The sequence below is a fragment of the Xiphias gladius genome, chromosome 6 (assembly GCF_016859285.1).
Source record: "Xiphias gladius isolate SHS-SW01 ecotype Sanya breed wild chromosome 6, ASM1685928v1, whole genome shotgun sequence".
In the NCBI taxonomy this organism is placed as follows: Eukaryota; Metazoa; Chordata; class Actinopteri; order Istiophoriformes; family Xiphiidae; genus Xiphias; species Xiphias gladius.
Window position 1 is genome coordinate 7,719,853 of NC_053405.1, and position 26,765 is coordinate 7,746,617.

Below are 26,765 nucleotides of genomic sequence, written 5' to 3' on the forward strand. Positions count from 1 at the left end.
GATCCTCAGTCAGACCCAGACTCAGATGAGGAGTCTGTTGTGCACCAAAAATTGGCGGCTACCAGACGCATCACAATGGTAAGTGTAGTTAGCATCTTTTATTTGTTTATGTTGTTTGCTACCTTGGTAGGTTGTAAGTGGCAGTGGCTGACACAGTGTTAGTGGTTGTGCTAATGCAAACTCTTGCTCTCGGTCACTGACAAGTCCATTCGGCGCTGGAAGTTTCAAGTTTCTTTCGCCCCACCCTGCAAGTTGATGGGATTGGTTCCTTAGGTATGTTATGTATGAAAGCCAGGCTGTCTGAATCCATGTTTTTGAGACTGTCATTGGTACACTGCAGTTCCAAGGTGGAAGTACTCGGCCATGGCGTTGACTGTTTATTTCACTCATGATATGTCTTGTATCGTATAAAAAAAAAAGGACACCATATGGACATGTTAACAAGGTTAAGCTCAATTTTCAATGGAGGGGGGTCTTTAACAGGTAGATGTGACACCAGATCATGAATTCCAATTCCACTGGCAAAGTATCAGATGATAAAGTACCTAAAGTGGTAAAATGTATTACATTTCACACAGAGGGGAGATAAAATGATTTTTTCATGACTTTTTTTCTACTAAAGCTGATCAAACTGATGTCTAATGTAGTCACAGCCAAAGGACATTGTGTTTTATATTGTGCTGCATTGTGTCTCAACATATTACCAATCAGGAAACACTATTATCTTTAAATTGGGACACAAATGATGATACATATAGCTATACAGTTTAATTTAGCATTGAAAACTTGGCAAGAAGAAACGCACAGTAAGTTCAAGGAAGCTTCCTAAAAAGTCAAGAAATACCTTTTTTTCCTATGCTGACCCCAGTGTTGCATATCTAATTAATCAGGCACACAATATTCTTTGTGTTGATATAGTACAATTGAGCAAAGCACCAAAAGACTTGATTTGACAAAATATCAGTTGTGTATTTGTAAATAATAGAATAGGACCAGTGTGGTTTCAGGTTGCAATGAAAAGAAACTAAAGTCACCAGGAAGCATTCCAGCTTGCTATATATACAACACCTTGCCGTCAGTTTGATAGTAACACTGTCTTACATCAGCTGAGAAGAGGAGTGCTGGTATGGAAGGCTAAGAGCTCTTCCCGAAATATTGCAAAGCTCTGTACAAGTGACACCACATAAATTTATCAAACCACTCTGGCAATGTTTGGCTGCTCCTGTAGGTCTTCTTATTCAAGGGAGAGAAGGATAGGAAATGAACGTTCAAGGCTACAGAGTTGTACACATTAATCACTGGACTTCTTTCCAGACATTAGAAGGGACATGTTGCAAAGAAGTGGCAGGGAGAATGGGAGATGTGAAAGGATCATTTCAGTGAATATGGAGTGGAAAGGATTCAGCTCGTTGAGTCTACTACAAATAGGTAAGCAGGTATGTGACAGACTGATGAACAGTTGTGTGTAAAGTATAAACCATGGAGTCCTAAATGAACCACGGGCCTACCTTGTTCTTGCTGTTTGCTGGCAGCAGCAGCTTTCTGGCCTGGTGAGTAGAAGGCAGAGAGGACACTTAGGGAGCTGACCAGTTGACTCTGAATAGAGCTCATTTTGGAAGGACCAGGTTTCCCTGCTGGTTTCCCTGTTGATGCTGCAGGGACTGCTTTCCCTGCAGGCTTGGCTGTTGCTCCTTTTCCTGCCTCTGCTCTTTTCCCTGCTGTCTGTTTCTGTGTGCTGGGGCTTTCCTGCTGACTGGCCGTCTGTTGAGCTCCGGAGCTGCTGCCCAGCTGTGCCCACTGCTCCCCCAGAAGCCCTGTTAACCGGGTTACGACTTGGCCCAAAGCTGCAGGCGAGGTTGGCGACTCACTGGAGCCTCTGCGAGGAGGTTGGGCCTCACCAGTGTCCCGACGAGAGGCCTGGGCTTCACTTGAACCATGACGCTGGGCTGTTTCACTGGAGCCTCTGCGCAGGGACTGTGTCTCACTGGCATCTTTGTGAGGGGGTTGAGTCTCACTGGAACTTCTACGAGAGCCCTGAGGCTGAAGTTGCACATCACTTGACCCCTGACGAGTTGGCTGGGTTTGGGCTTCTACTAATCCTCGACTAGGAGGTTGTGATACCGTGGCTCCCCTCTGTGGTGCTTTACGCTCTTTTGAGTTCCGTCGAATTGCAGATGTTTGAGAGTGAGACTGGGCTTGAATTGATTTGGGATGGATTTGGGCTGCACTGGAGCCTGGAGAGGGGCCCTGAGTCTCAGCCTGAGGTTGTGATAGAGATTTTTCCTCACTAAGCTCCCCAGGACGTCTCTTTGCTTGGGTCTTGTCCTCAATCTCAGACACAGATGGGGCTTCATGTTTTACCTGTGGTTCCGAGAGCTGTGTTGGGGACTCTGACTCAAGCTGAGGTGCATCCTGTACTTGTGCCTGGGGCTGGGGCTTTGTCTGGGGCTGCTGGGCTTGAATTTCACTGGATCCCCTACGAGTCTGCGCAGGTGCAGCCTGAAGTTGAGGAGTTGATGGCTGTGCCTGCTCTGCTGAGGGCTTCCGGCCTCTCTGAGGTCTTACAGGAACTACTGTCTTCACAGCTGCATTCTCTTCTGCAATTACAACCATTTCAGTGACCACAGTTTCTTTGATTGTTGCACATACAATCTCTCCTTCTGCTGTTTGTTTCTTCTCCACATTCTCTGGGATGCTGTGCTTTGTTTCAACAATTTCTGTCACTAGACTCTTTGGGTGTAAAATTTCTTTTGTTTCTGAGTCCTTCTGTGCAGTGCTTGCTTCATTCATAGATTCTTTATTTTCTCCTGTTGCAGCAAAAGGACTCGTACACCCTTCATTCTGGCTTAGAATGTCCGAAACTATAGTTTGTTCAATTACACTTTCTAGAACTGCAACTGAACTCTCTGTGACAATTGTCATGGCCACACTCTCACTATCTATTTGAATTCTTTCATGTGATCCCTGGTATTCCCCTCTTATACTGACCACAGTGTCAACATCTTCTACTCTTTCGCCGCTTGCACTTTCTCTTACTTGACTCTCTGCTTCTTCATCTCTGCCTGGATTGTTGTCCTGTCGTCTATCTATCTCGGTCTCTGTCTGCTGGTCAGTCCTCTGCGCTACCTCTGTCTCTGTCACCCTGTCCACAGTGTCTACCCTCTCTGTCTCTGTCCCTTGGTCTACACTGCCAGCTCTTGGTCTCTGTGGATGGTCTGTCACTGTCTCTCCCTCTGTTTCTGTGACTTGGTTTACCCTTGCGGCCACTGCCGTCTCAGTCATCTGATCCTGAGTGGTAATCCTCTCAGTTACTGTGCCCCGTTCCATGCTGTTGGCTCTTTGTCTTGGTGGGCTCACTGCAGTTACTTCTGCCTCCATCTCTGTCAGCTGGTCATGTGTGTCAACTTTAGTTTCTGTCGCTTGACCTATACTTCCAGTCATTGCTTTGGGTACAAAGACTTCAACACAGATTCTATCTGTATCTGTTCCCTGATCTACTGTACCAGGTGATTCTGTCTCTGTCTCTTGGTTGGCAAAATCTACTTTCTCTGTCTCTGTTCCTGTGTCAATGCTCTCTCTTCTTGGCCTGCTGAGTGCTTCTGTAGTACAAACCTCCACTCTCATTCCCTCACTCAGTTGTAGTATTCTCTCCTCTTTTACATTGTTCTCCTCTATTTGTTCTTTCAAAAGACTATTGGTTCTCTTCAGCTCTTGGCTAGCCTGAGTAAGTTTAGCCTCCAGTATCATTATCTTCTCCTGCAGGATTTGCAGACTGTCTGGGTCCTCAAGTTTTCTTGCTTTTTCTGCATTAACATCTTGAATACTGCTACTCCCTGCATCTTTTATAGCCACCCTAAGTGATGTCAATTCCTGTCCTGCTATGTCCTGTGATAGCTTTTGCACTGCATGCTCCAGTGGAGTCTCTAATGTCTCTTTTTGTTTGACTGATTTTTCTGTCAGCTGTGTTTGTCTCTCTGATTCTTGTGCTGACAAGCCACCCATTTTTCCATGTGCTGAGGATTTCTCCCCCTCCTTTTGTAATACTCTACTTTTCTCTGTCACACCAGTAGGTTGAGTCATCAAAGCTAAGTTGAGCCCCTCTAGGGGTCTGTGTCCTGGTGGCTGCGTATGTGTCCCAGCATCAGAACTTGGGGCTATAGTAGTGGGTGATGTAGAAATCTGCACTTGGGCCCGGGCTTGGAGTTGTATCAGCAGCTTTTCCCTTTCCTCCCTCAGTGCGCAGATCTGAGCCTTTAGTTCAGGGATGGTTTTGACCTGCTCCTCCAGCTCTCTGACCCGCTTCAGCGCCACTGTGATCTGCTGGTGAAGCCCTGTTCGATCCTGGGGAACACAACGTCTTTCTGTAATGTCTGGTGAAGCACGGAACATGTTCTCTGTTGAGCCATTCTCCGGTGTTCCCACAATACGGTCCGGACTGCTTGAATCAGAGCCTTTCCGCTGCTGTAGGGTGATTGGCATGCTCGATGCTCGGAGCAGGTTCGGCCGACTTTGAATCCCCACAGCTTTTTCTTCAACACCTCGATCCCCCGCGCCTACTTCATCTCTGGGCTTAGCTGAAACATAACCGCTTCCATGACTGGTTGTCCCCCTGCTGCTCTGGCTGGAGGTTCCTCCTTCACCTGCCCTGAAGTCAAAGATTTGTTGCACCTCTGTCAACCGTGATTTGGGCTTGGGTCCCAAGGTGGATGTCCCAGACCATGTGCTATCCTTTTCGTTAGAGGCAGGCCTGGCTCCGTGCCCAGGAAGACTGAAATTTCTAGGTAGTGTGCTGAATTTAGGTGGGCCCTTGACCCTGCGCTGGATTTGGACCCTTTTGATGGTGTTGCCTTTTTCAATATCGTCAACATACTTGAGGAAGTCTAGGTCCAGGTGGAAGCCATAAGGGGTCTCCACTGAGTAGGGCAGCTGCTTCCTCTGAACACCGCCCTCACTGGCCTTGGTCTGAAGGCCGTTGGCTGTAAGGTATTAACACAAAAATCATTCAATCAATCAATCAATGCTCCTTCTCTTACTATACCAAATAATAACAGCAATAATATTAATAGCTGAAATTATACACCTAAAGTCAATTAATATGTGCAATTTCTTGACAAATGAACATAAACCAAATCACACATATTCATCAGCATTATTATTCCTTTCATCCACTTGTACTGACAGGTTGTCCTTTGCTGTACACATGGTGCGTCATTATGTAAAACCATATCACTTACTGGGAAGTAATTATCATGCAGTGATTGCGCCAAAACAAATTAATCAGCATGCAAAATGCTGCTCATGCTGTGTCAATTTATGAATACAGTATGAGGAAGGGGCAGTTATCACCTGAAGGAAACAAACCCTTAACTGCTTTTGGCCACATACAGGTACAACTATGTAATGAACAAAAATGTGATTCTACATGAATAATTTCTGGTCTTACAGTTGCAGAACATTTTAAATCAAATCAGAAATTAGATTTGTGATACAGCAAGTTAAAAGGGGACTGTTTATTTAAATGCAGACTCAGTGACACGCACCACTTTTCTTGTCCATCATGGGAGGCGGAGTTCTCAGTCATCAACTTGTGTTTCCTACAGTTGGAGCTGGCAGCCTGGATAAAACAGAAATGAGAGAGCTATGTGAGAAAGTTAAATATTGTCTATCATTATCATCTGAACAAAACTGAATTCTACATTCTTCCATGTCTATTTTTTACAAGAGAATGGCTGCACTCTTTCCTCAAATGAAGGAAAGAAAACAGTGTCTGCCCCATGTGGATAAGGCTCCAGAAAATGTGTAGCTTGAAGCATAAATGTTTCCTTTGTTGAAGGTACATGTTCTCCAAAATCCACTAAATAATTCACTGATTAAGTAAAGCATCTGAAAAAAGAGAAAATGGTCAGAGAGTAAAGACCAAATATTTACCTCTCTGAGATAAGATATTCAATAAGTTATGTAAGACCATAACTTAGCCTTGGCAAGGCTGCCAGGAAGGAAAATTTTCTGGTTCATGAGAAATGTAATCTAAGAAATTCACAACAGTTTTTAGGTAAACGGTTTTAAGATAAAGCTCTAATGTGCGTGCAGTAATCGTTAATGGCACAAAAAACAGCAATTTTTTTTTTGACAAACAGTTGCCTTAGAAATGTTCAGCGTACAGCGCGGCAGCATTACTAACAGTCCAGACTGTTATACTGAGATCAAGAAAGGTATTTAAATTATTATGCAGCTTATACCTGACATGTAATAAAAAGGTTAACATGCAGTGAATCATTGTGCAGTCTCGGCTACTCTACAAGACTGGTAACAAAAAAATATTAACAGAACAATGAGGGGAAAGGCACTGCCATTATGTCCATTAACTTAATTTCATTTGCCTTGCTAAGCCAGACCTTTAGAAGCCATTTAAAGTCAACACAACCCTGAAGATTCCATTTGGTGCCACTTTGTTTCATTTGTTCCAGTTAAAAAAGCCAAGAAACCAGAGCTACTTGCCCATTTTTTGCAATTAGCTTACTGCAGAGTAGAGGTAAGTAAGATGGAAAACAATTCACCGAGGGCAGTCAAAACTTTCAAGGGCTTACGTAAAGATTCCTAATAAAATATCCAATACTAATAATAAAATCCGGGCAATTCGACCAGCTTTGAGTGAGCTTCACAATTCAAATCCATATTAAATGAACACCTACGCACTTACAGCCAAATATCAACTCTAAGGCCATTTAGCAAATAGGCACAAATTATTCACGCAATTTCCATGCAAATTTGTGTCACTGAAGAAAATATCTGCTACATAAGCGACGTAGCATGCCAGTGCCTGAGGCTCCAGTTTAATAAGTGCTGGAGTTCAGACTTCAACAAGTGAGGCAGTTTCAGAGGTGTAAATGAGCATTTTCATTATTTTTAGTAGGTGGTCCACCAAAGTATGTGCAGTACATGTACTGGAACTTATACTACAAAAGGATTTTTTTTTTTTTTTTTTTTTTACATCTGGCTTTCCTTCATTGTATCTTATTATGCCCCAATGTTACAAGTTACTGCAGATGTTATAACTGATGGTATATTATACTACAAAGAGTTAAAGTAACAATGCAACAGTATAAACTATTTTATTTAAATACTGTTTCCTGTATCATATATCATTTAGTTTCCTGTTCTGACACAATTTTTACACTCAAAGAAGAAAAAGGCCTTGTAGGAATAAAGAAACACTGTCTCATAAGAGGTAGTTTTCCAATTTGAAAGGGCTGCTTTGATATCTGGAGAAAGAATGGGAACACCTCTATGTTGCATTTAGCTACAATAAGTATGTGATACTGAAAAAAACTGTAATGCATAAAGACTCAAGAACCAGTTGGCATTTTCTCTGTAGCAGTCCAGACAATTATCAATTTACCTTGTAACCAAATGATATTTCCAAAAGTCACCCAGACGCTATTGCATACGACCGACCCACTACTGCAATTGATCTTAACAGTAAAATTGCATTAAGACATACATTGCAGCATATTTAGATATTGTTTGTGTGTTTGTACAACACAGAACTTAGCTGATATACACGAGTAGTACTGGCCACAGGGTAAGCTGTGTGTTGAGAGCTGAGTTGCAGTGCTGAGTGGGGGGTATAATGCAAGGCAAGCACTACATGAGCTGGCGATGTAATCAATCACAATGACAGCCGGTCCACCCAGGGACATAAACAGGAACTGTGACAAGCTCTACTTGGGCCCCTTGTCCTGTCTTCATAGACTGAGCCTAAATGATGAAAAGAATAGGTGACCTGGAGCAGAATTGCTGCCTCTGTTACAGATGAACAGATATACACACACACAAAGACAGAGACACTCACATAGAAGAGAGACACGCAGATCAACAGACTGACAGCTACTGCACAGGATCTGACACTGTGTGATTGCTGCCATGGCAACCATTCTTCAATTCACTACTTCTGCCTGTCCCGGGAGCGAAGAGAGCACGGGCATTCCCCAACTCCTCCTGATGCTTTATGCGACCACGATCGGCTTGCTGTTCCTAAAGCTTAATTAGCTGATTTGGGAGCAGAGGAATGCTGCTTGGGACTGCTGAGTGAAGTACAGGCAGACCCCGCTGGCAATTATACACAGTGGGCAGGCAACAAAACCGTCCTTAATTAGATCATTACCGACATGGAAAAAGCAGAGGTAGAGTGGAGGAGAATTGGGGGGGTATAAAAGGAGAGAGGATATAGGAAGGAACAGGGATACGGTGGAGAGTTTGAGGAGGAAGATGAAGAATAAAAGCTTGAATCTGGCAGATGGATATGACAGGAAGAGATGAGCAGATAGAAGTGGCAGAGAAAATGAGGCTGTACAAATCAGCCACAGTACAAATCAGTGACTTTATAGAACGGCATGGAATTTCCTTAATGAGAAAGAGTCTACCTGACCTTCCCTACAGTGCCGTTGTGTGGATTTTCAAAGATTCTTATTTTAATTAAAGTCACTCTTAATGCTTGTGATGCTAATGAAGGCCTCAGAGTGACAGAAGAATCATGTTGTACTGATGAGCTTTGGCAGGGTAATATGGATGATTACCATAAACGATGAGCCATAATATCACTCTATAAACATCCACTGGGAATGCATTGGTTTGTAAATGCAGACAGTGTTACTGCAGCCCGGTAACTGGTCAATTATCCAGGTTAGGTTAGTGATTAAAAATTGGAAACCCCTGGTGACATTGATGATGCATGATCCCCACAGGATTATAGTCGTAATGACCATGAGCTGAAAGCTCATAAAGGCTACGCTAATCCAAATTGATTGTATTTGCTACAGGCTACACATCGCTAAAAGGAAATCACGGGTATGCGTGTCCAAAATATTGTTGGTGAGTGTGTCAGCACCAATTTAGTCACTCTCTTTGTCATGGCTTGTTTATGTGCTTACATTGCTTATTGTATCTATTTTAATATGTGTGTGTGGTTGAGTCGCTACGTTCTAACAGGAAACACAGTCCGAGTATCACACGTGCACATTACCCCTAAAGGACACGCAGCAATCTCTCAACACCAATCCACTAAGTGTGACAGCTGGTTGAGAGGCGACGAAATTGGTAATGTGCAGACCGGAGGACAGTAGTAATGAGAGCACAGCAAATAAGCTCATACTGACAGCCAGAGGTTTTCATATGACATGAGCGTGGCAACCTCAACCACACTAATATTGTTGTTTTTGTTCAGTTTAGTTTAATTTAGTTTAGTTTAGTTTTTGGGAGTTGGTCTTGGAATCAATGGAATCTGTGCAATACATTATCAAGTACTATGTTGAAAAACAAACTCAAACTCATGGTGGGGAAAAGCCAGATATTATCCAAAAGCCAACGATATTAATACTTTAATTAATACAGCATGTGATAATATAAAGTAAGGTTACACTGAGCGCCATCCTTTTCAAATTATATTGCACATACACACACCCACTCATGGATTCACACATTGCACCAGACAAATGCACACACAGATATAAAATTACTGCTGAGCCAACCTATCGAGAAGGGGGAACAGCATTAATTGAATGTCATGGGTCATTACATTGGAGTGCATGTGTACTGGAGATTGAATTAGTCTAATACACTGACACAGAGCAGGCTTAGATGGAAGACAGGCCAACAGGAAATAAGATTCTAGAGCGTAGGCAGGGGCCAGGAGGTGGGCGGATGGGAGAGAGACAGTGGCTGAGAAAGAGAAAAAGAGGCATTGATGGGAGTGGCAGCTCTACACGCTCATATCTCCTTCATGCAGAGCGGGTTTTCTGTTAATGTTTCCCTCTCTTCCAGCTCTCCCTCTGTAATTTTCTCTCTCATACTCTATTTCACTAAAGAAAAAACAAACAAAAACAAAAAAAACTTGTGCATGAATTCTTTATGATCTCTCACACACACTGAAGTACTGTGCACCAGCTGCAGCTGAATCTCTGAATACGAGTGTTCATCAGCCATGTGAAAGTAGCTGCGAGGAACTGCAAGCAGCAGAGGAGTAGGGAGAAACAAGCAGACCAGCAACAACAACACAGGTCCCAAGTCCTTATCACAGGCCTGACAAGGGACCAGCTATCTCTGTTTACCCTTGTACTACCCTGAGAATATAAGCAGAACTGTCCAGCTCAATACACAAATTCTCGGCCCAAGATAGACACAAACAAATTCAGGAAAGAGCACATGTTCAGACAAACACAGGGATAAAGATAAATACTGCAAAGTACCAAATACTTTGGTTATATGCCTACTGAAACACAATCTTGTAGGGGTGCAGTTTCAGCACAGCAGCAAAAGGTGGTAGCTCAGCCCCCCCGTCACAACATTACAGGGCACTTGAAGACATTTTTATATTTTTAAGGTTTGATGTTAAAAAGCGAACCCCTCTTGGGCTTGTTTTGCTGTCCTCACCCGAGAAATCAATTGAATCGGGCAAGTTAGCAGGATTTTAAAGCCTTCATTTAGCAGGTTTACCTCATATAAATAAGAACAGTTATTGTTGTAGCTAATCAGGACCACAACTGTGATTTTTCTGTCTGTGAAGAGCTAGATGTCTGCCTTTACAGTGCAACAGAAGCGGGGCTTCTAGTGAAGTGGATGGGGGTTTTTTTGGGGTTTTTTTTTTTTGCTATTTTTGTTATTTGGGTGCAACGGAAGAACATGCAACGGAATAGCATGTGCAAATTTGGTGTCATGGATTACAAGGGATCGTGCTTGTGCTACCTACATGTGTGTACCTGCTTAAAAGCACACAAATCAAAGTACAGTCTGTCCTGTGCTATTTTCATACCTTTTGAGCAAGACTGTGTTACTTTGGAAAGAAGAAATTACACAGTCTTCCTCCTTCAAATAAAAAGTTGAATTCATCAGCAATAAAATGCATCAGTGCACATTTCAATATACTCAGGGGTTTTGCCGCTATAGCCTCAATTGGTCTGGTAGCTTAAAGTGGCTAATGTGAGCAAATGTTTGATAAATGTTACTCCGTCACTGAGAATACTCGGTTAATTCAAACACTCTTTTCTACCTGTGCTACTGTTAAACAGTGTTTTACAATTTAACATCATCCACTGTTGACCAAAAGTCTCACCTGAAATAAATTCAACACATCACATTATGGAAGTACTCATCCACCATGTCACTTTTTTTCAGGAGACTTCATTACGTCTGATGTTTGTTATCCATTTTGTACTCATCTGTGTCCCATTACAGAGACATTCCCTATGATACAAGTGCGAGTGAGGAACGCAGCTGATGGTGCAATTAGTTCAATCTCGGGAGTTGCAGGTGTGAATGACAATTTTGCATAATGACATACTACAGCAGAGATGCTCCAGAACACTGAACTGAGAAAATTGAGAAAATTCACTGACAAGACAACTGGGAACTGGAAAGTTTCTGATTGCTGAACCAGATCGAATGAAGAACGCTGTTAGCATCAAAATCATAAAGACAGAACTAGACATTTATGTAATATCTCAGAGCTTAGTCTGTATGTGTTCTGCAGGAACAGATCAATCCCTGTGTTCTATAAGAGCTACCTGAGCATAGTCTAGTCCATCCCACTCCAGTCTAAAATTATCTGTCTATGTATAGTACAATACAACAATACTGCAATGCTAGAATACATCTTTCTGGCAAATTTGCCTTTAATCTCTTCACTCCTGTTCTGTCCATTCTAGTTCATCGTCCAGACTTCTTCTTTTCAGTCCTAATACGGTATGATCTAGTCTAGTCCACTGTGACAGTGTCTGTATTCAGCAAGGGCCAGATTGTTCCCTTTGTGCTGAACAACATCTGGCTCTCAACCCCAAGAGAAAATGAGAGAGGGAACTTCTGTCTATGGGCTTCATTAAACAGTGGCAAAATTATTCCACAAGGCTGTAGTGAGTAGGCTACTGTTTTATTTTAGGTCAGGTCAGACTTTTTCTGGTAGGATCTGAAAATTAAGGTTGCGGGCTGTACTGGATAGAGAACCCATCTTTGAGTGCAACAATGAAATTTATTGCAACTGTATTGAGCAGATGTTGTCTTTCGCAAAACAATAGCGAAAGATATGGGGAAAAATAAGCCAAAAAGATGGTTACTTACAGTGGTGGTGGAGGTGGTGGTTATCAGTTATTTGCAGAGCCCAAAAGAGACAAAAAAATTGGTCTGTGTCTACAAAAATCTGTTATCACTATTTTAATTTAGCTTACATTAAACATTATGTCCTGTTTCTAAGTGCTGAATGGAAATTTTTTTCTTTCTAAGCTCAGGGCAAACAATAGAAGCTCATGCTTTTACAAAAAATAAAAAGACCAAAAGGCAGAAACTGATGTCTTTTAAGTCTATCTTTCTATTGTTCAGTCGCACTTGCGGGTTTCCTTTGCCTCTGCGTAAGGAAATTAGTTGTAAGAACATAACACTACACAGCCCAAGGATTCCACTTATATTCAGTAAGCTGTCAGAGAAAGTACAGGATGCATGTGGAGGTTGACCTCCAATGTATTTTTCTGAGCATGGAAAAATCTGAAGATGCTCTTGCCAGATATTACTATTGTGTTGGTTTGCACCATGTAATGGGTAGGCTGAAAGAAATGACAACTTGATGGCTTAATTTCCTGCACTTTAGAGAACAACCTTCAGTGACTACATGTGTGTGTGAAAGCAACAGCAGTAGTGAACAGTGTGTAATAGTGAAGTTTTTTCTTATTTGAGAAACAGTAGAGTGAAGAATACCATGGTGCTGTACGCGTGGCTGTTCAATTTAACAAAAGTTGTTATATTTAAAATTTGAGCAACAACAACCTGCAGAGCTGCAAGTTATGAGGTAAGAAGCAGAGAAACAAACTACAACATCTGTGTGGCTGCAAGGATCTGTGTTACGTACATTTTGTGTTCATCTGCCCATGTCCACAAGGGTCCATTCAGACCATCCACATGGAGCCCCCAATTTTGGAGGACAGCATGTGCTGACAACACATCCGCCAGACACCCAGTGTAGTATAAAGAGAACCGTTTGTGTGTCCATTGTCCATGTCTGTATTCATTTATTATCCACTACCAATTATATCCAGCCCTTTATTTGGACCACTACCAGTGGCTTAAATATGTGAGGGGGGCTTTCTGAACATGGCCCAACAAATTGCCAGCAGAATCACTTTGTACCTTGAGTCATGGTTCTTCTATGGAAAGAACGATGTTGCTGCACCCTTCAGTTAGGCCTGTTGGGCACTGAACATTGCTCAGACTCAAACCGCACTGCTGCTCTGAAAGTATAAATCACACGAACTTTAACTATCCAAAATTTGTACAGTCAGATTACATCTGAATGAGGATCTTCTCTGCTCTAAAATCTTGCAGTGAATGAAAAGGCATCGCGTATCATGTCAACAGTCAGACAGAGGTACAAGGCTTGATTTGCTATTCTGCGAAAATTGCTAAATGATTTATTCTACCATATAACATTTTGGTTACATGAATGGGCTGGGATTAAAAGAACAGTAGATTAACAATAGACTGTTTAAATACATGGTTACAGCTATGTTCCTTCACCTCCGACCCTTTCTGTGGTCATTAATTCTGTATTTCAATATACTGTTACTGAACAAACACACTGCAGGTGTTCCCATTTACACACTTTCTCCTTCTTGGTTGGCGACTGCATGAGTATAAAGCATTGATTTAACTGTCGGTCATAAATGCTACTTGCCATCCAAGGTAGTAATTCCTGTACAGCTGCATTAAGAGCCTCAATCAAAGCACCATTTTATACTCAGTCATATGACGCCTGTCCTACGTGACTGGTTATTTTTAAATACAAAAGAGTGTGAGGTAGAAGAAAGGTTCCTTAACATCACTGCTATGCAGAAGAACTTGAAGCCCTGACCATGGGTTGACAATGACACTGTCAATCCTACACTGCGCAACACAGTGTTTCACTACATTGTGACTATCTTTAAAAAGCTGTTTTTGGTGGTGGAAAATAGTGTGGTTGGAAGTACAGCAAAGAAAAGGGAAAGGGATGTCATTTCAGCTTTATGTGCCTTAGTTGTGGACATGACCTTAGGAATACCACCCTTGTCCTGCTTCGGCATTGTCTGTCAAACGACAGATAACCCTTACGTCTATGTCCCCCCCCTGCAACTGTTTTCTTATCATTCTCTCACTCCATCTCTTTATCTCTCCATACAGAGAATGAAAACATCATCCTTTTTTCAGATGGCTCTCCTCATAGTGGTATTTTAGCATGAGGAGCAGCTGCTTGCTTTCATTATGCAATAAAGGAAGTGACACACCGTTTATTATTCATTGGGGCACACAACCAACCCCCTTCTAGCTGCAGCTATGCTAGCATTATGGCCACTTCCGCTCATGGGAAGTAATGAGGGTGGTAAAGTATCTGCTACCGCAAATTAGCCTGTGGGTTATCTGAATATTCCTGTTTTAACAGTCGGAACTGTTGAAGGGTGCTGCAAAGGAGGCTGAAAAGAGAGAGAAAAAAGGGGAATACATCTGTTGAGTGGGAAAGAGGGAGGAAGGCATGAGGGTTGGTAACAAACATAAAAAGAAGAGAAATATGACAAAGGGCAGGGGAGGGAGAAGGTGTGCTGTACACTGCCATAGAAGACTAGATCACTTACAGTGCTGCCGTGTCACATCACATCCACTTTCACTAGCTGTGACAGATAAAAACAACACACAGATACATTCAAACACCAATCATGTATGAAATATTCAAATGTACAGTGTAAGCAAGTCTGGGAAGATGTGTTAACATACTCTCACGGAAACTGGAGTTATAAATAAATCTGGGTCCCCTTGCTCATTAATTACCACTTTCTACTTACACAGCCAAAATATACGACACGCACACACACACACACCCTTGCATGCAATCAGGAAATTCTAACACAACCGGGTGAACATGAAATAAGATATTTGTACATGCAAGCGCACTCAAACTTGCTTGCAAACACAATTTATTCCCCCACACAGTCACACACCTCCTGGTGATAACGAGCCTGGCTGACACCAACAGAGTGTTGTAATGGTGCAGCAGCACGGTCTTCAGAGCAGGCAAGAAAAACTTGTGAATTCACACTCCATGCTCTAAGCATGATGATAGTCTTCCAGCTCAACTTTTGCTTGCACAGACAGAAAAACGCACACACACACACACACATAGGAGAACACAAATTGGACATGACACGTACATTCAAATACTGTCTGGCAAAAAAGTGTTGGCTAATTGCCACAGTAGCTCAATGTCCATTTCACTGTGTGTGTGTGTGTGTGTGTGTGTGTGTGTGTGTGTGTGTGTGTGTGTGTGTGTGTGTGTGTGTGTGTGCGCGTACGTGTGTGTGAACGGCTGAACGCATCAATGTGTATTGCCTGATTGTTGACCTGCCCACTTATTCCTTTCACATTGTGTCAGCTGCCAGAGCTGTGTGAGGAGTGCTAACATTCTGCAAACATGCATACAAACACATAGACACTCCCTCTTTCACACTCCTGCTCACACATCCCGGGCAAACACATGTGACCTATGTTCTGCCCTGCAAAAATAGACTGGGTGAATAGATGGAGTGAGAAAAGAGAAGTGAGGTGTAGCAGATCAAAGGAGAGAGGATGAGCAATGTGAGGTAAACAAAATGGAATTATGGCATGTGAAAACAGAGAGCAAACTGTTCATAAGAGAGGAAAATGGTTTAAGGAAAATAATGAAAGAGCACAAGCAAACAACATAAAAATGGGAGGATGAGTCAGAAAAAAGGAATAAATTCTCATGGGGCGGTCTGCCTCTCACCTGCCATGCAGCTCCTGTCACCTCCTGTCCTTTCTGTTTCTGTTTCTGTTTCTGTGAGTGCTACTAACCCTGTCTCTCTTTTAACCTCAGCAGAGAAAGAAAGAAAACAGAAAAAAGCAGGGAGGAAGGGTGGGAAAAGGGTGGAGGTATTGGCAGATGGTGCTGAAGGGTGGAGGGAGAAGAGAAGAGAAGAGAAGAGAAGAGAAGAGAAGAGAGAGGCTGTCTAGCTGGTCAGACTATCGGCTCTTTTAGTATGATAGATTTACCAGCCTGCCCACTGCAACCAACTGGCCCAGAAAAAAATAACCCCCTGAAAAGATAAATGAGCTCATCGGCGAACACACACATAAACAAAACACAAACAGACACACACAAACGCGTTAATCAACCACCACTGCCTCTCTGTATCTGCTGATAGTGCAGTAACTTTAAGTGTGTGTAGATGTGTGTGTGTGAAGTTCAGAATTTCTTAAAGTGCAAATGACCACAAGGGAGACATGAAGCAGAGTAATGTTGTGTGTGTTTGTGTGTATGCCAACATTTTGTGTATGGGTCTGTGTTCATCCATGCATGTACTGGTGTGTACAACCGTGTGTGTTTCTAGGGTATGTGCATGTGTGTTAGTGTCTGTGTGTTTAGCCTGCAGACACAAGGCCTGCGCTTCAGTGAACTCCCACCACACACCACTCTAATTATTACTGCAGGACTTTAAGTCAACCCCTGCTGTGCTGCCACCAGGCCACATGAGGCCTAGTCTGACCAGGTCAAGCTCCACACTGGATAAGCAGCTCCTTTCAAAAGCATCAGACTATCTGTGCTGAGGTATCATCTCTGTAAAAGTTGATGACGATGATGATGATACAAATTTATTCATTAGGTTAATCCCCTTGAGATGAACCATCTCATTTTCGAGGGGGTCCTAACATACAATACATACAAAAGTGAAAAAAATCAAAAAACAAAGCAGAGGCATTAGAGTTATAGGAAAGACAAAACAAATACCAATTAAAATTCAACAGATGCACTACAACTAGGACAATCAGCACACAAACATCAGAAAGATGACTGCATTGGTAAACACAACCACTAGAGGCTGTGAACAAATGCTCGCCCAGCAAAAATATAATAGAGAGTAAAGAATATAGAATATGCAGTGTATTGTATATTGTATAAAAGTTTGCATCATCTGAAACGTGTACAATTTATCTCAAAATAAGAAGAAAAGCTTTTTATGTTTGAAGGTAAGTTATTACAGTCTGAAGGAGCCTTAAACATAAATGCTCTTTCCAATTGCTTTTCTGACTGTGGGAAAGGAGAACAAGTATTGTCTAGAAGGCCTCAATTGACATATTGAGGAATATGGTACCAAAAACTGTTGTAAGTAATGAGGATAGATGAAATGTACACATTTAAAGATGAATTGCAGCCAATGAATGTGTCTTCTTATATTGAATGGAGACCATTTAAGTAAGTCATACTGTACACTATTTAGTGATGAGTACTAAAGGAACATCCAAGAGCAAATCTATAGAGATTATTGTATGCTGTATTAGGAGGTAGGTTAGTTTTGGATGCATTTGGATAAACAACATCGGCATAGTCAAAAAATGGTAGCATAAATTGTGAGGCAAGTGTAAAACAGTTTTGAGATCGAAATAACAAACCTGATCCGAAATGAATTTTGAGGAGGTGATCAGTGTGAGGTTTGAATGTAAGTTGAGTCAAGCCATAGACCTAAGTATTTAGAATGATCAACTCTATGCAGATAAGTATCATCATAACATGTAATTATTCAATTATTTGATTTTGTTTTAAGGCTACGTCTTGTACCAAAGACCATAATGTAGGATTTTGCTTTATAGAGCAGTCGTTTATTAGCTAAGAGCCAGTTTTGTAGGGTATTGAAATCAGATTGAAGGTGAGTTTGGATTTGCAGGAAAGTTTAGAAGTATAAATGACAATATCATCTGTATATAGTTGAACAGAAGGATTAGAAAGGATCAAAGGGAGATCGTTAATAAAAATAGAAAAAAGAAGTGGACCTAGTGTCAACCCTTGGGGTACACCTCTCTGTTGAACAAATAAATCAGATTAACTACCTTGACGGACAATACATTGTTTACTATCATGTAAATAAGAGTAATAATATAGTAAAATAATAGTGCATTTTGAGATACAGCTTATCTAACAGTAGGTACTGATCAGCCAAATCAAAAGCCTTCTTGAGATCAATTAAAATAGCCTCTTAGCTCCCAAAGATGACCTGAATCAGATGCTGAAAACATATTCTTAGTAAGTTTTAGAAGAGCAGTAGTTGTTGAATGATTAGGTCTAAACCCCAATTGAACTTGTGATAGGATATTAGTAGTATTTTTAAAGAGTAAACCCCTTAGTTAGCTCTGTCCAGCTCAATAACAGAAAGCAGTATAATGAGTAAACCCTGGCTAGCCCAGTTGGCTCTGAAGTGTAAATGAGGTAAATAATTAACTGCCTTTAAATAGGCTAACTGCCCACACTAATGGGTCCTATCTCTTATCTCACCCGTGCACCAATCCCTCAGACCACCACCCTAATTCCCCTCTTAGTGAATGAGTGAAACACATTTTAAAAGCAAACATCTAACCTAAAACAGCTCAGCAGCAAGCATGCAGCATCTTTAAAATATAATCTGCACACTTTGGCTTGGCATGCCATGTGATTGCACAGATATATAGAGCACATGAAATATTCATATGGATATACAGCATAGCAGTAGCAATGTCAGGCCTCTTAATCAAACCAGTCTGTTTGGATGTACTCTGAGGCCAAAGAGTTCATTTTAGTTAAAAATGGAGGGAGAAAACTAATTTTTTGGGTTCATGACATCAACAACAACTGGAAGGATGATTCAGCAAAAAAAGTGAGTTCAATCACAATCACAGTGCAGATAGCTGAACTGCTGATTTGCATTTTTATTGTGTCATAAATCAGTTTATTTATTTTGATAATGCTTTTTTTAATGACTAAGTAAGTTTAAGGGAAGGAGAACATGTGAGGATGTGTGGGAGAATTATACTGTAACGCTGATGAGCTAAAAACTAGAAACTAGACATAGAGAACCATAAACCATACAGACAAGCACCTAGACAGCTCTGCACAGTACCATTTCAGTACTTTGTATGAATATACATTGAACAGTGGAATCTTTTCCACATTAAATTTGATAAATATGGTCTGACTGACATGAACAGGAGTTAATATTGTGTTGGATCTTTAGCAGTAGGAGCTTTCAGTATGAAGACCATTCTTGCTTTAGTCCAACACCAGATTTATATTTTGTATGATGTGTATTTTGTATTTCAAAAGTGATAAAAGAAGACAAAATTTCTTTCTTAAAAGTGTTGACCTGCACAGGGAACAATTGTCAGACATAAACTCAGACAATGCTCACAGCTTCAGCAGCTAAATCCTCCCCGCTCACTATATGTCTAACACACTGCATAAAATCAGCCAACATCCTTTCATCTAAAGCAGCAGACTGAAAAAGGGTGTGATGCAGCCTATAGGGTTAAGCTTCCCTCTTGCCGATCACATGAACCGTCTCCTGTCAGGAGGGATCAGATCTTACCTCAGACCCCTCAAATTACTATTCCTCTCCTGTATGTGTCCAAGTTAGACATCGTCTGTCCATCTCTCTTGCCATTATGTTAAGAGAATTAAAAATGCAAGAGACAAACGATGGTTGGGAGTGAGTTTCTGCCTCAAGTGAGGAGTTCAAGTATCTCGTTATCTTGTTCACAAGCAAGTAAGATGAAGTATGAAATCGACAGGGGGATTGGCACAGCAGCCTACAGTAATACAGGGTATTAGACTTACCCCCTCCGTCGTGGTTACAGGATCACAAGATAAGGCAAGGCCCTAAGAGCCTAAAAGTTGAGTGAAGCTTAAAAAAAAATAGTTTTTATGTTGTGCCTTCTGACCACAACAGAAGCCAAAAACGTTTTCCGAATGGCCACATTTGAAGAAGGGATGAAGAGTTTGTTGTCATAGAGAGAAGCGAGATGCGATAATCAAATAATTATAGGGCTAATGGCGCACACTTTCAGACAATCTTTCGTTGAAGGCATTCGTAGTGTTGTACTTATTTGTACACACAAAAATGGCAGAAATAACTGATGGAAAACTGAGTTTAAGAGAGAGGATAAAATCCTGCGTATTGTCTCACCACTGTGTGAAGCATTCATGACTGTTGGACTCAGAAAGTTCCAAAAATTGTCAGATGCATGTCAGACCCCCCAGAACTGACATTTGAAAGGTGTGCACGGAGGGGACTTCAGACACTGTTAAACCATCTGACAAGCACTTCAGTTGAAACATATAGGCCGCTTAAGAATGATCAAAGACCCCTGTGAATAAGCTTCAGTGGGAAAATATGAATTTTCTCGGAGCCTGGGATCCCCTTTTGAAGCAAGGCCTTGAAGGTGAGCGTACAGTGTCCAGGCTGAGACCCAATCAACTCAGCCAAAAGAAACCACATGGTGACATCACCATGGTGACTAGGTGTAATGGCGAAGGTGGAGACCTTGGCGAACCCCTGCCTTCATAAACCTTTACTCTGAAAGAGAACTTTAATTTAGCAGTACAACATTCCTGCATGGGACATACGTATTTGACAAAGTCTGTGGTAATATATCAGCAGTCTCCCTGCTACAGCGTGGGCAAAAGCACCCAGTTAAAATGTTAAAATAACAACAGGCAGCATTATGCAAAGTCTGACACACCAGGATTTTGCAATTGTATGGGTTGAATGTCACTGGGTGAGAGAAAAGAAAGTATTTGTAATATGCAGGATATAATTATAAATAATGGTTAGCGGCCACCGCTACGCATTGTAATCCTCACTCACCATCAGCCTGACTTAAGTTTTCCTTCTTCTAATTCTTAAATTCACCTGAAATCAGGTTACATTGTCAAATATGTTGCATTTGCATGGTTGTTTTTAAAATAATCTCCATTCCGGGAATAGCAATTAAACACATTTTTCATTATACTGTGAGGTATTTACTCCTGCTAGTCATTTTAAAAGCTTGCTATGGCAACATGATTTTGCGTGCTGTTGTTGAAGTGTTAGAGCTATGGCATCTTGAGATTTATGCCAGGTTTTGCAACACTCAATTATATGTGAGTGTAGTCTGCACTATGTGTGTGCATGTGTCTGTGTGGGTGCAAGCGCAAAATACCAAGAACTGCTTTTACTGGCAGAGCTCATCGTTCTGAAACAACATTATATCCAACAGCTTGAAGCCTTCTGGAAATAAAAGTTTTCTTCTCAAAATGAACTAAGTACACAAGCACAAAAAAATGATAGAAAATTTAATTAACTCACTCATTATCAATTTTAGGATTTATACTTTTTGTTTTGTCTGTATGATGACGCTATGGCAGAGAAATTTTCTTCCATTTTTACCTCAAAGGTAAGCTCCCATTAGCCTAATGCAACTGTGGCTGTTATTTCAAATGCAAGTTTAGAATTGAGTGTTAAAGTAAGATTGGTGAACTAGGAGGATATTCAGGAGGATGCTCAAAATCAGGGAGTGGAGAATGTTTAAGACACTGAACAAAAATGAACCGTATGATTAAAAAAAAAAAAATCCGTCTTCATCCAATACCAGTAATATGTAAATATTCACAAATGAGACCATGTTTTGCTTGGGGATACATAACATTTCTGTTTAATCCTATTTGTCAGTACATCAGTGTTTAGGCTTGCCATTCTTTTCATGTTTTTACAGTGAGAGTGCCTCATTTATCAGCAAATAATTTAAATATACATTATATATATATATATATATATATATATATATATATATATATATATATATATAGAGAGAGAGAGAGATATTAACATAATCCTTTTCAAGATTCAACACATCTTTAAAACTTATTATAATTTTTACTATAATTTTTCAGTGTTTTGAATTTATGTTGCGTGGATGTATTATTGAAGCCATAAATTGTGGCTTAGATACACACACATAGAATCAGTTATCTGTTCCTGGAAGTAGAACAATTGTAGCTCGAGACCATATGGTCTAGACTAACCTTGCATTACTGACTGATGATCATTGGCCATCACCTCTTGAATGTTTTTCTTTTTTCCTTTTGATTTAATTGTTCTGTTCTCTCATTCCTTCAAGGAAATGACATATGTAGGCACAGAGCTAAGAATAACACACACACACACGATACACACTTTGACCAAGTGTTGCACGTGGATACTGGTGAATTTTTAGCCTGTGCAAGATCCACAAATCATCATTTGCAGGCTAAATCCACTTAATGCAGGCTGTACCCTGACTCTTTAGTAAATACTTGGAGGACTACATGAGCAAATTCTGTCAGCTCACATATAACAACAAATATCCATTACTATGATGCTTTTAAGATAGAAAAAATAGTGTAACATTGTATGACCAGGATTTTCCACTGTGAATGTGTGTGTGTTTGTGTGTGCGCAGTTGGGCCAGGACTGGCAGACATCCTGAGGAAGACCAGTTGCTGATAAGGCCTTCAGGCAGGGAAAAGTATGTTTATACATTGAAACAGGCGCCCACTGAATTTACCACAGTACACACCTCACTGCTCAAGTGGAAATGACAAACTGTGATGAGCTCTGCCTGTGCATGTGTGTGTGTGTGTGTGTGTGTGTGTGTGTGTGTGTGCATGAGAATAAAAAGAGGAGAAAGCATGGGAGAGTGAGAAACAAGATAGAAACAAAATGGAAATATTAGTCTTAAAGATAGAAGACTGCGGACTGAAAACCATAATAATGTGTGCTTCCCTCTTCTTTCCTTCTAAAATCATGGGGACACTGCACACCTTACTTCAGTCATTTCTCATTCTCCGTCATTTTCTCTATTCTACCTGTAGGTGTAATCACTGTGTAAATGTGCAGGCTGACAAGGAGGCGAAATGTATGCAGAGAGAAAAGGCCTCTTTGTTGGCATGCAAAAAAAGCAGTTCACGTGGACAACAGGGAAATAGAACAAGTGGACACACAAAAGACACCGAGGCACAATTATAGTTTCAGCCACATTTTTCTCTGTATGCCTTTCTTATTTCTTATGTATCCTGATTTGCCCAGATGCTTTCTTTTGTATTTCATAAAAGCATGTTTCCCTGTTTCATCATGTCGTCCTCTTTACTGGAGCCCCCAGAAGAGTCATTATAACCCACAAATCCTACTGAACGTAACAATGTGTCATTCTAGCTGCCAAAGAGAGCCTCGTTTTGAAAGAGAAGCAGAAAGCATCTGTGCCATAGTCAACAGTGTGCGTAACAACAGCTTCGGTGCTTTTTCACTCTTCAAAATGTAAACAAAAACGAAGCTAGAAATACTATGATACAGTAACACCCAAGCACTTGAAATAAATAGTTTTTTGGATAATGTTTTACACTTTTTTCAAGGACTGCAGCATGTCTTTAAGTGAGCATGATAGGTTCAGTGCACTAAATGGAGATGCAGACGTGCGTCAGCCTTTAATCTGGGCAATTTTTGAGCGTGCGTGTTTCCATCAGGTTTGAAACAATGCATCCAAAGCTCAATCACAATATGATCAGCTTTCACTGTTTTTAGAAGAAGCATTTTCCAGTGGAGATGGCAGGAGTGGAACTTCTACATTAGTTTCTAATTGTCTGTCTCCCTTCTTAAATGAGATCTGTTTTTATTTAATACTCAGTGTCAATCAATCTTACTCTCTCTCCGTCTTTCTAAGGTGGTGCTCTGGTTTGGAAGGACGGGGACAAAGTGTAGAATCGAAAAAATAAAAGAAATGGAGAAAACTGGAAAAAAAAAGAGTCAAGGAAAGACAGAGATAGAGGAAAAGAAACAGAGAGAGAAAGAGAGAGTTTTATCATTAAGTGTGAGTGAAGCATGGCTAAGGAATAACCTAGTTGTGGCTTTGGTCTGCTCTGTCCCACAGACAGCCTCTTCCTGTACAGCTGAACTCTCCTGACTAGTGGGTCGAGAAACTAAACAGACTACAGGCCGGGCTCTAATATCACTGTTAATCACTACAGCCAAGAAACCACAGCTAGAAACCACAGTGGGAACACTGAACAAAGTAGAAAGACAGTGTTTATGTCTCGGTTATTTTATCTATGTTTTACTGTCTTTATAGAGGCACATCTTGTATTTCTGTTTTTGTTGGCATATCTTGCTGTGTTTAGTCCTGGCCATTAATCAGCCCTAAAGCCACTGAAGCCTAAACAATGACCAGAACAGACAGCCAATGTGTCTCGCTATCCCGTCTATAGGGGGAGAGTTGTAAGTTGTGCATGTAAACAAATGCAACGATGGGCAACAATGGGAAGCAGTGGCCTCATAGTGGAGATCAAAACAGTCCTGCTGTAGACTACATTAACACATGATGATAGTATAAGTCCTAAAAAAACAAAAGCCCAAAGCTGACGAAATGTTGACTGTGATTGATTGACTAACTACATTGACTAACCTTAACCAAGAGGTGCCAGTAACTACACATAGCCATAAAAAGTTTAATAAGGCTGCAGTCACTGCAAATGGATATTGTGGAAAACAAATGTTTCATTCAGTATCAACGTATTTGCGACATTAATAGAATCCGTAATCCGGTTGCAATTACGTTTCCTCCAAAATGTATTTGTATCAACCTAAAAACAACAGAAAATACTCAAAATAATGGGTATGGTACTTCAAATCAAACACACTATAAAAAGACACACTAGTTTTGAGGTTGGCAATCTGCTGTGTCTTGAAAGCAAATTCACTCATTATCAACCTGAATACTGTTTTCATGTTTTTATCCACCATAACATTTTACCCACAACCTAGAGGAAAACGCTCTGGCAGATCCTCTAGGGCAGGTAGTTAGGTCAGCTGTTCCACATGACTTTAGCCACATGACTGTTACTGTAAAAATGACAACAAAGTACTTATTTTCACCGAAACCATGATCTTTCCCAAAAACTTACCAACATCAAACCTTAACCCTAGCTTTGTCATGACATAATACAGATTTGTGTCACCAATTACATCATCCTGCCGATAGGGAAGTCAGATCGGAAAAGCTTCTCTATGTCATCTAAACGGAAGTTACAAACAACATATTTTGTAGTTTAATTTGGAGCACTCGTTGGAATGTTTGCAAGGCTTACGTCCCTCATCAAGTTGATGTTGTTCTTGTTGGTCAGAGTCCACAGAACCCAAAATTCTACAACAGAGGTAGGGTTGGGGGATTTATTGATATTACATAAATGACACACATAAATTTAAAAGAAATTTTAAATTTTTAAAGAATTTAAACAAATTAAATCACACCCAGGAATACTGCTGTTTGCCATAGGATTCCCATTTCCATTTGTTAAACTGTCTCTAGGCACGCCTGAGTGTTCTGTGTGCCACATTGTACAAGTGGAAAACAGCGTTGTTAGCCAGGAGGATTGCTCAGCTCTCTCAGCACAGGCAATTTGAGTCTGAAAGGATGCTACATGGGGTCACGACCTTGTCTGAACAATTCCCAGGAATCTCTACTTACATAAGTGAAAATGGGAGAGTGGAGTGATGTGCTGTGGGTCAGAGGTGTGTTGATGATAAAGGGTTTAAATCTATTCTTTTGGCGTTCATGCTGTAAGAGTAATGTGTTGTCAGTGACAAGATTTGACAGATATGACAACAAAATATTAAAGGGGTTTAAAGGTTATAGAGACAAACTTCATTTTACACAACATACATATACTCATCTCATAGCCCGCAATACTCTAGACCACTGAGTATTGCTCACACAAAGCAGTCCCATCTTCTGCCCTAAGGGAGTCCTTTGTGTGAGTGTAATATTTTACTCTGAGTTAAAAAAGGGAAACCACAAGATAGCATGTACATAAATCTTTAGAATTCAAACAAAATGCTTAGAATTAAAAAAAAAAAACTGGGGCTACATGATATGAATGGCTTTGGGGATTTGCATAATTGCTGATAACAATGGAAATAATTTATTTGGGTAAATAAACTCTGGGAATATTTTCCTGGTCTGTTTCCAGCAACGTGTAAACAAAAAGAATGTGGACTAGGGCATTTTACTTCTACAGAAGAAGAAGGGGATGTAGAAGGAGCCAGCACTGGTGACTCAGCTGCTTGAGCTTCCTACCATCTACGTGAAATCAAGGGTTCAAGTTTGGCTCAAAGCCCTTTTCGCATGTCACACTCGCTCTCTTATCTTTCCTGACACTCTCCATGGTTCCCTATTTTAAAAAGCCGGATTGTCAAACTAATCTGGAAGATCAAGTGCAACCAAAGGGGGGAGCTTTGTTTATTGGCACTGAAGAGCAACAGTTGCCTAAGGCTATAAAGAGAAGAGTCAGGGCTGAACCCTTTCATTTCTTCAACCTCCATGTCTTACCACCTGAATTTCTTTCTATGCTTTTCTCCTCTTCTTCCATTATCTGTCCTGCCACACTTGGACCCTAAATACAGCAAAGCACTGCAGGCGGGACTGCACAAAGAACAGCAGCATGACACTGGGCAGGTGTGAGGAACGAGGCCTGCCGGGTGCACCGTGACAGATGCGGCGATAGAAATGTTGACTGGCCATTCTTTATGTATGGGGTTATTTGAATGGTCCAAATAAAATAATGGTTGAGGCTGAATGAGCGTCAGAAGGAAGAGAATGACAGATAAGAGAGTGACAGAATGATTATGGGAAATCAGGAATAGTTAAAGAACAGGAATGCAGAGAGAAAAGGGGAAACACAAGGGACTGAACTTTGAGGGACCAGAGAGCCAGAGATTCCAAAATGGAGGAAGCTATCATTGCTTATTAGTTGTGTTGCAGCATCCACTTTTATTAAACCCTTCTCTGTCTGAGTATAAAGCTTGATTTAGAGTTGGACATTCTGGGGTTTTTACTGTAGCTACAGAGCCTACGCGCACAGCTGCCACAGC

The 26,765-nt window shown here is 41.0% G+C and overlaps 1 protein-coding gene across 5 annotated transcripts in view; it reads right to left on the reverse strand.

The window, feature by feature from the left end:
* kank4 (KN motif and ankyrin repeat domains 4) overlaps positions 1–26,765 on the reverse strand; it is an 81,911-nt gene that overhangs the window by 17,378 nt on the left and 37,768 nt on the right. For 4 of the 5 annotated variants that reach the window (XM_040128401.1, XM_040128404.1, XM_040128399.1 and 1 more), the window contains exons 2-3: positions 5,541–5,614; positions 1,509–4,976 (exon numbers count right to left, since the gene is read on the reverse strand). In XM_040128401.1, the coding sequence (XP_039984335.1) occupies positions 1,509–4,976; positions 5,541–5,559 (3,487 nt within the window). In that variant the 5' untranslated portion in view covers positions 5,560–5,614. Of the gene's footprint in view, positions 1–1,508; positions 4,977–5,540; positions 5,615–15,808; positions 15,871–26,765 lie in introns of those variants that run through there. The other variant, XM_040128402.1, reaches the window with a different exon arrangement.